The sequence below is a fragment of the Hevea brasiliensis genome, chromosome 9 (genome assembly GCF_030052815.1).
Source record: "Hevea brasiliensis isolate MT/VB/25A 57/8 chromosome 9, ASM3005281v1, whole genome shotgun sequence".
Lineage (NCBI taxonomy): Eukaryota > Viridiplantae > Streptophyta > Magnoliopsida > Malpighiales > Euphorbiaceae > Hevea > Hevea brasiliensis.
In genome coordinates, this window is record NC_079501.1 from 21,749,901 (window position 1) to 21,760,550 (window position 10,650).

Genomic DNA, 10,650 nt, shown 5'->3' on the forward strand with positions numbered 1-10,650 from the left:
TAATTTCAATTTTTGAGTAACAAAATTCTCTCTTCATCTGCTGCATCTTTGCATCGTCAAACACCACATAAATTTGCTCCAAATCTCCTTCCACTTGTTGAGTTCTGTGAGCACTCTTCCTTGTTGATTTGCAGAGAGTCTTTGATGGAATTGATAATGATTTTAGGTTGATTTTGTGTATGAATTGAAAATTTTGCTTAATGATTTTAATGGGTTTAATGATTTTCTTTCTCTTGTTTTAATGATTGAGGAGATATTGACTCAGTGGGAGAAAGAGTAACCACAGAGTGGGAGAGAGTGAATAGAGTGAGCGAGAGAAAAGGAGAAACCATTCATTGAAAATTAAGGTATTGTTACAACTTACATGCCCTTAAATTCAAATGCGGTGATATTTACCTGGTAAATCCCTGACCACTTTATTCGAAGGTAAACACTTTGACCATTAGAGTTGATCTAATCAACAATGCACAGGCCAATTGTTCTTGTTCTTCTTCCAATCCTTGGTGGCTACTGGCTGGAACACGGTGTAGCGTTGTTTGTATCCCATGAAGTGTAACCACTTGTACTAACTTGTTCAAACTCGCATCCACCAGGATTGGTACATCTAGGACTAGGAGCATTGAATGATACTTCAGGATACACATATTCACCCCCAGGATTGATTCTTTCCTTGTCAGCATCAGCAGTCTCTTGTAGCTCCAATGCAAACTCAAGCTCTCCCATCACATCCTGCATGGTGGGCCTTTCACTTCCTTGATTACGCACACAACTTTCTGCAATTTCCACGAATTTTCTGAAACACTCTGGAGCAATCTTGGCCTTCAGATATGGATCAATAATGAGGTAAATGGTGCCATTTTGAATGCATTCTTGTGCCCAATTGGCTAAATTCTTCTCCTTATGCTCTAACTTGTGATCGAGTGGTTTTCGACCACATAATACTTCAAATAGAACCACACCAAACGAGTAAACATCAGATTTTGCTGTCAATTGCTGAAATCGTGCATATTCCGGATCCAAATATCCCCAGGTCCCTTTTACTGCAGTACTAACTGCATTGTCACTCAATCCTATTCTGGACAATCCAAAATCAGAAACTCTTGCAATCCAATTTTCGTCTAGCAAGATATTGCTCGTCTTCACATCCCGGTGGATGATTGTATGTGGAAGACCAGTATGAAGATAGTGTAATCCGCGTGCTGCTCCAATGCATATCTCAAGTCTTTGCTTCCATGGAAGTGGGTCATCCTTAGTTTCATAGAGATGCTCCCGAAGAGTTCCGTTGATCATATAATCATATACAAGCATCATTTCTCCTTCATCAATGCAATATCCAATCAGAGAGACCAGATTAACATGGCAGAGCTGAGACAACATCTCAATCTCAGTCTTGAATTCTCGGGTCCCTTGATTTGATGAATAATCTAGACGTTTGATCGCAACTGTTATGGACCCATTTACAATGAATCCTTTATAAACTTTACCAAATCCTCCAGAGCCGATAAGATTTTGATAGTCAAAATCTTTTGTCGCTTCTTTGATCTCAAATATCGTAAACCGGCGACAAATATCAGTCGGTAGTGGTGATGCTTGCGGGATTGGAAGCTTCCTCTCGCCTGAACTGCTTGGGCCCTTTTCTTGCCTTTTCCATTTGGAATTAAGCAAATATAGACTAAGAGAGAGGGTCGATAAAGCACCTATCACTGCCCCAATAATGGCTGCTACTATAGATGACCATTTGCTCTTCGCCCTCTTCCGTAAGCTTGATTGCTGTTGATCTGGTGATGAAGGGACCACAATTAGTTCAGGATTGGACCCTGCTAGACTACCATCTAATTTGTTCAACTTGAGTATCTCCAAACCACTCAAGATTGCATCGGCATATCGTGGTTTACTATTCAAACTGGGGTGTAGAGCGAGCCACAAGTCCTGCTTGCTCTGTCTTCCTTCTGGTACCCAAACAACATAGTCCCTGTATACCGGAATGTCACTACCGCCGCTCCATACCATTACATCCGCTTCTGTCTCGGCTGTCATATGATTGATGAATATGGAAAATACTCGTTGATTTTCACCGGTGATGTCTACTTCATTCTCACAAAAGTGGAGCCTGACAAGGTAATTGAACCCGGAATCAACAGGGAAAAACCAAGTGAGGTTGTAATTTAGGTTTACATAAGGTACTCTACCCATTGTGCGTTGAGTAATGTAAACCTCAGCTGGTGCAGTGTATGCAGGGGTGTGGTTCGTATATTTTATCGTCACATCATCACGCCACTTGTGCACAACACCAGTTGCTCCACCAAAGATATAATTCGAATCATCAAGCCATGTTCGAAACATTCCTGTATCGTTTACATTGGCAACAAATCTACCTCCAACGTTTACCCGATAAACAGTTTCAAGAGAGGTAGTGTTATGGAAATAGAAGAAAGTGTTGTAGTTGACCAGGGGATAACGGTTGTCTATATCTGTTGTGTACAGATTGTTTGGCATGGAAACTACTTCTATTCCGTTAATGAAAGCAAAAGACTTTGGAGCTGGAGTAAAGATTATGTTGAGTACTTGGTTGTCCCACACAGTGACGATGAATTCCCTGAAGAAGTAAGAAACTGCCGGATTCATAGCAGAAACAGTTAGATAGGCACTGAAGTTGCTTAGAAGGGTGTAACTATTAGCGTTGACAGTGAAAAAGGAAGTCAATGGGTTGAGGCCTGAGTATACAGCTGGATAGAAATAGAGACGAATAAACTTTGGTCCAGGTGAGACTGGGAAAGTATATGTGAATCTGGAGTGAAAAATCCGAGCTGTTGTGTAGGGTATAATAAGGGTGACAAGAGGGTCTAGTGGAGATGTTTCAGACGCTGATAGTGTTGGAGAGTTGGAAGAAGCAAGAAATTTGGAATGGGCATCCCCTTTCCAATTCCGACCATCCAATGATGTGGTATTAGATGGTGTGCCGCAGTTGAGGAGTATTAAATCGGTGGGAGTGAAAGCCAGCGGATTTTGGATTGCAGTACCCAAGAGGAGGAGATTATGGAAAGAAATCATGTAGACAGTGAGGGTGAGCATGTTCATGTTTGTTTTTGGCAAAACAAAATGTGGAGAGGGGAGCACAGCCCTTGGCGGGGTTGAGATTCAATTTAAGGACATCAAAGGTCTGCTAATTTCGTTTTTATCTTTCAGTGAAGTCTTAAATTCTACTCTCTTCCTTTACAATTTTTTTAATAAGTAAAATAATTTTATTAATAAAAATTCGAAATAAAAAATTTAGTATGTTATAATATCCGACTAAAATTTAATGAATGAACATTTTCTATATACAATAAAATGAAGCATGTTAAATGAAAAAAATTTAAAGAATGCACTATACAAAAAGCTACCAAAAATAAACAGTGCATCAAATAATCGAATTTTATTTGAATGATTCAAACCTAATTAATCAAATTAATCTCACTGAAATATAAGGTTTTATTGAAGGTATCCATAATACTATTATGAAGTTACTTCCCACTTTCGTTCTCGGTGCTTAAGGAACCTAGCCAAGTACCTTGACGCGGTCTATGAATTGATATGAACGTCGACTTTGGTGCCTTTTTTCTTTTCCAATGAAATGGCTCTTTAGATTCCCTTTCAAAGCTGCTTTCTTCTTTTCCTCTGCCCTTTAGACACGGTATGATGGGTTTCTTTTCCCCTTCTCTTTTAGGGGCTAAAAAAAAAAAATAATAATAACGATAAATTATTATTTAATTTTTATATTTTAATAAAATTAATTATTTAATTTTTATATTTTAAAAAATATATTATTTAATCTCTATATTTTATTTTCATTAAAATATTTAATTCCTTTATTAATTTTTTTCATTAGTTAATATTGATTAAATCATTATCTAGTCCCTTTATTTTAGTGAAACTAATTAATTAGTCACTATATTTTAAAAAAACACATTCGTTAATCTATATAATTTGACTTCATTAATTATTTAGTCTCATAATTATTTTTTATACCTCAATTATCCTAATCTTCTCCCGCTTATTTCTCTTATCTTTCTTAATTTCTATCTCTCCACATTACTTCTCTGGGCGCTCGCACCCTTTTTCCTCTTAAGCTCTTTTTGCTTTCATCTGTTAATAAAAACAGTATAATTTATCTATACAAAAAAATTAATCAATTTACTTAAATTTGTAAATAATAAAGGAAAATTATTTTCTAACAGTGAAAATGTAAAAATGATGTCCATGAAATTGAAATTTAAAAATTATATATAAATTCAGATTTAGTTTTTGCATTGTAAAATTTCTATTTTTATCTAATAATATAATTTTCAAAATGCTAAATTTTTCAAAATATATTGATCAACTAATTAGTTTCACTAAAATAAATGGACTAAATAGTACTGTTTTTGAAAATGTAGGAATTAACTAATTAATTTTTTTAAAATAAAGGGACTAAATAGTAGTTTGAATAACATAAATAATGAAAAATTTAACGGAGAGACTAAATAGTTTAACGGAAGTAAAATATAGGGACTAAATAAATATATTTTTCAAAATATATAGATTAAGTAATTAGTTTCGTTAAAATACAGAAATTAAATAGTCATTTACCCTAATAATAATAATAATAATAATTAGGTCAGGTCACGACATGATCTCATGAATATCCAAAAATACTCGCTATCCTAGCTAGCTTAAGGAGTGGTATGCTTTTATAAAAATTTAGTTTTTTTACAACATGTGTTATATGTTTGCACTCATTGTACATATTTATAATTAATTTTTTTAAAATTATTTTTAAAATTTTTCATATAGAATAATAATAATAATAATATTTACCTATAAAATTAATTAAATTAAAATATAATTTATTTAACGGTTATTAGTCAAAAAATTCAAACCTTTTAGTTAATTATTTATTTTATTCATATCTTTAAATTTTGGACAACTAAACTAATATTTTTGCAATTGAAGAAATTTTATAAAATTGAAAATTTTGACTTTTGCCTTAAATAAGCAATTCAATATGCATTTATCAAATGTCGGATGATGAAGAAACATGTAATTTTGCCAATTATAAATAATAAGCATAGAATATCCATAAAATAATATAAGTCTATACAAAGTTGTTTGAATGAAAATTTTGACATTAGAAATTTATGAAAAACCAATTCATCATTGATTTTCATTGATTTCATTATTTTCTAAATTTGTTTGAGGTGATCAATTCTTATTTTGATCAACCAATAACAAATTGTGCCTTAAAAGAACACAAAGTGCGATAAATAAAAAATCAAGTGACCTATTGTTCATGTTATCCCTACCTATATATGTGGTGTATATGCAATGACTAGCATAAACATTAATCTATAGGTTCACAACACAATCTCATCCCCTTTTTTAATCTTCTGTCATCATTTAAGAAAATAATAAACGCTAAATAATTGTAAACTGTAATTTGCATTATATATACAAAAATTACAAGTACCTCCTTGACCTCTTCCTTACCCTCCTCCGGACTCCCACCCCCAACCTCCACATTAGGGCCATCATTATCTCTCCCTCTCTTCCATGCGACTCCAATGTACTCTTTGCTTGCTTCTTTGGTGACCTTCCAACTCCTCTCTTCTCTATGCTTTTCTGTATTACTTATTTCCCTAGATTTCATTGAATTATAGCTCGGAGTTCACAAGCACAAGACTTTTTAGGGAAAGTTATTTGAATAAAATAATTGCATCATTGATCTTTAAAAATTTTTTTAATGCAAACAGAGTAGACCTCTTCATCAAGCCTACATTGAATCATTTGATGAAGATCTATAAACTATTGAATTACTCTCTTGTACCTTTCAAATTCTTGCAAAATAAATAGATTATGTAAGTATGTCTAGTTTCTATAGCTGATTTTTTAGCTATAGTTCTATTTTAATAAAATTATTCAACTTTTTTTAAAAAAAAAAGAGCAATTATTATTGATAAAAAGTTGGATTATATTATTAGAAATAGGTTGAATACTTAAGGTCCTTTTTTCCCTTAAAAATTTTTTGAAGTAACACACACTACCCACAAAATGGGCTTATGCATGGCAACTCTCCCTAGTTTTTATACATTCATTAGGATTACATTTATTTTCTATATAGTTATATATATTCTTTTTTTAGAAAATCCACTAGATAATGTTTATCTTCATTATATTTGTGTAATTTTATTGGCCACAATCTTATACAAATCCAACACCAAAGTCTTATAATCCCATTTAAATACTATTACATGAGAACTCTATTTAACTCCTAATATAATATATGGAGTTTTTTTTAATTAATTTCTTTACTTTTTAATTTTATGATATTTTTATTTTATTTAAGATATAATATATTTCAAACACAATTTTTTTCGATAATTATTTTTAAATATTAAGATAAGATTATAGACTTGTAGGAAAAACTTTTTTTCCTTTTTATATTAAATATGATAATAAATAAATAAATAAATATGTTTGATAACAACATTTAAATTATTTTGTTTAATAATAGAGTAGACGATTTTTCAAATTAGAACTTTGAATTTAAAAAAGATTTATTTTAAAGTTTTATACGAATTTAAGTTCAAAAAATTTCCCAGGCAAAGTAGGAAAGCAAAATAAATTTCTATTTTCTACCTATTTCTATTTTATTTTTTTAACTTTTTCCTTTTTCTAATTTATTTTAAGCTTAGACTCCATCCAAATAGAAATTTTAAAATATTTAATTTTTATAAAGAATAGTAAAAATTTTCTATTTGAAAAGAAAAACTTTATCCGTTCAAAATCTTTTAGCTTTTTTTTTAAATATAATATTTTAAAACATATTTATATTACTTTTTAAACTATAATAGAATTATATTACAAAATAAATTATCATCCATTATTTTTTCTTTTTTTTTTTTAATTTTAGGATTTTCTTATTTAAAAAAAATATATATTAACATTTTTAAAATATAATAAAATTATATTATAAAATAAACTTTTATCAATTATTTTCCTTTTTCCAATTTTAGAATTTAAAAAAAATATTAATTTTTATTAGTCAATTAAATTCAGTCCTTCATTGTCATAATACAAAATAAGTAGCACTAAAAATTTTAAATATAAATAAACTCTAAAATTAATTTCAATAATAAAAAAAATATAATTATAAATAACATAAAGAATTAAGGATATTTTAGGAAATCTCAATTTCCTCTTTTATATATATATATAAACTCTAAAATTAAAAATTTTAAATTTATATAAATATTAAAATTAATTTAAATGATAAAATATCATCATAATTAATTTAAAACAAGAAAGACATTTTTAGAAAAACCAATATCCCTCTTTTCACATTTATATATAATGGAGAAAAATGGTATGCTGAGTCAAACATGGAGTTGTGGTGCCATATTTCCAATGGCCAATGAATTAAAGCGAAACAAGGAGTATATTTGTGGAAAGAGAAAGATTGAGAAACGGCTCAGTGATTTGTGGAGAGGCAAAGATAAAAATTCTGGGAGAGGAAAAATTTGGCAAAGAGATATTTTAGGTTTTGTTTGCAGCGGATTAAATATTTTTTTATTAATAAACTTAATGACATTAAATTAATACCGTTAAAAAAAACCTTAATTTAAATAAAATAATAAATATAAATAGTATACGAGTTCTATGCCACTAAATAAAACTATAAACATTCAATAGAAAAAGATGTGATTCGTATGATAACTAACTTTACTTAAGAGTGTAATAGAAAGAAGCTGTGAGATGTTTAATGATTCTTTTTATTAGGTGCCACCTCGAATTTAATGATAGGTCTCTTTCTGTGATTTTGAGTCAAATAAAAAACGTTAACAGGTGACTTCGAGTTTCAAACTTATTAATTTCAATATTTCTCTTTTTCAATATATATATACTCATTTCAATTTGTCTGAAAAAAATGATTATAAATTACATTCCTACTGCTTAATTTGCATTCATACAAAAACAAAAAATTGAAATGGATGAAAATTGATGAAGTCTTAATATTTTGAAATTTAGTTTTTTTTTAATGATAAAATAAAGAAATATACCAGCAAAAAAAATTATCAGAAGAGAATCGAAATAAGACAGTGAATATAAGCATTAAGCATCTCAGCTCAGGAATACAAAAGAAAAAGAAAAACATAATGATCGCAGAATGCTTGTTTTCCAAAAACTTTGTACGTAATATACTTCGATCATCTGCAAGAAGCCTTTGACTCGCATGGGATTCCATGAAAATCTCTTCTTTAATGGATTCGTAAGCTACACCCTGATTACCAATAAATGAAATGTTTTTTCTACCATTGAGAAGGACCGCCCTGCTTGTTGATATACAAGTGCTGAGGAAAGCAATCTGCAGCATAATAGCCAGAGACAATGCGACGCATCCTCTCTTTGATGCAGTTGCCATTTTGTTCTCCTAATTTCTCCGTTAAGTTTCTGTGTTTGCGTGAGGTAAGTTACAGAAAAAACAAGAATATTATTACAAAATGAACAACGTGGAAATTGTGACTTGACTTATTTACTGAATCAGTTAAGCTGGTTTTTATATATATCAGAGTAGCTAGCGGGAAAGAAAAGAAGAATTAGTTACAACAGTCAAAGTCAACAAAAGTTTGCTAACTGAATAAATAAAACTAATTTCTTAATTCTCTGGTGGGCAAGCTGGAGAAGAATGTATATCTAACATTCCTAGCTTGAGCACCAATTTTTGAAAGGGTGAAACTGCAAGAGCCTTGGTGAAGATGTTAGCCAATTGAGCAGAAGAGGCCATAGGAAGCAAGTGAATCAATCCGGAAAGAACCTTCTCTCTAACAATATTACAGTCAAGTTCTATATGTTTAGTTCTTTCATGAAAGGTGGGGTTAGCTGCAATATGAAGAGCTGATTGGTTGTCACAGTAAATACTAACAGGCATAAGATGAGAGATATGAAGATCTTTCAATAACTAAACAATCCACTGAATTTCACAAGTAGTAGCTGCAAGAGCTCTATACTCTGCTTCTGAAGATGATTCAGAGACAGTGGTTTGCTTTTTAGATTTCCAACTGATGAGAGAATCATCAAGGTAACTACTGAATCCTATAACAGACCTCCTCGTATCCACGCAACCTGCCCAATCTGAGTCACTAAAGGCTTTGAGATGGATAGTTGAAGCAGAAGGAAAGAACAAGCCTTTACCAGGGGAACTTTTAATGTACCTCAAGACCCCATGCATAGCTTGAAGGTGTATCTCAGTAGGTTTAGAAAGAAATTGACTGAGTTGTTGAATGGAAAAAGTGATATCAAGTCTAGTTGTAGTGAGATAAAGCAACTTGCCTACCAATCTCCTATAAGAGGAAGAGTCAGGTAATGGATCTCCTGAATTGTTGCTAAGTTTAAGATGAGAATCCATTGGTGTTGTAGCAGGTTTGGCAGCCAAGTATCCTATATCAGAGAGAATTTCCAATGCATATTTTCTTTGACAAATGGAAATTCCTGCTTTAGATCTTGCAATCTCTAATCCCAAGAAAAATTTCAAGTCACCTAAGTCCTTGATTTTGAAAGAATCATCAAGAAACTTCTTGATTCTATTAATTTCATTAATATCATTGCCTGCCAAGATAACATGATCAACATAAACTAAAATGGCAGTAAAAGAGCTGTCATGTTTATTAACAAAGAGAGAATAGTCTGATTTGGATTGACTATAACCACAGTTGATCAGCTTTTGAGATAACTGGTGATTTCAGTTAATTTAATTTTTGGTGGATTCGACAACCATCAAGAATTTTAGCGCCATTGTCAGGGACTGAAATTTATTGGATTTTGTGTTTTTGGTGTTAGGATATTCTGTTATTAATTTTGTTTGTGAGTTGTTGCTGTTTTTAGGTTTTCGAAAAAAAATTACGGTGTTACTATTCATTAAGAATTTTGGTTGAATTTGAAGAGCGGCCCATACCTATTTTGAAGGAAATGACATTCTGATTAAAACCAATCAATCCATAGGATTCCTTGGCCCCACCCTCTTGAGGCCAAATTTCATTGTTTTCTAGGGTTTTGAGGTATTTTTCTGTTTTTACTTTGATTTCTTTTTGTTTATGACAAGAACTTCTCAATTTGGTGAGTTGATATTTGATCCAGAAATAGAAAAAAACAGCTAAGCAGTTAAGAAAATTGGCTAAGTAGGCTAAGTAGATTTCAAGTACATCTGAAGGAGTCCAATCTCCAAGGGAGTTAAGTTCGGATTCGAATTTGGATTCAAATTCCAAAAACAAAACCATGGCTGCTAGGACTTTGAAAGAGTTGGTTGTTCCTGATCTAAACCAACGGCCTTTGTATATTCAATACCGTGCTTTAAATATTGCTTTTGAGTTGAAATCTGAACTAATCCATTTGTTGCCTAAGTTTCATGCTCTTGTAGGTGAGGATCCACATAAGCATTTAAAAGAATTTCATGTTGTGTGTTCCAGCATGAAACCTCAAGGAGTTTCAGAGGATCAAATCAAGCTTCAAGCTTTCCCTTTCTCACTGGAAGGCACAGCTAAGGATTGGTTATATTACCTTTCTTTTGGATTCATCAACTCATGGAATGGGATGAAGTAGATATTTTTGGAGAAGTATTTTTCTATTTCCAGTGCTGCC

The 10,650-nt window shown here is 31.5% G+C and overlaps 1 protein-coding gene across 1 annotated transcript; it reads right to left on the reverse strand.

The window, feature by feature from the left end:
* Positions 1-307: 307 nt before the first annotated feature.
* On the reverse strand, positions 308-3,181 carry LOC110672396 (receptor-like protein kinase FERONIA). Its single transcript, XM_021835165.2, has one exon. It carries the CDS (start codon positions 3,076-3,078, stop codon positions 508-510), a length of 2,571 nt encoding a protein of 856 aa, XP_021690857.2. The 5' UTR covers positions 3,079-3,181; the 3' UTR covers positions 308-507.
* Between the last annotated feature and the right edge of the window lie 7,469 nt (positions 3,182-10,650).

Excerpts from the sequence above, each read along its gene's own strand:
- LOC110672396 (XM_021835165.2), bottom strand. The coding sequence starts at position 3,078 with ATGAACATGCTCACCCTCACTGTCTACATGATTTCTTTCCATAATCTC.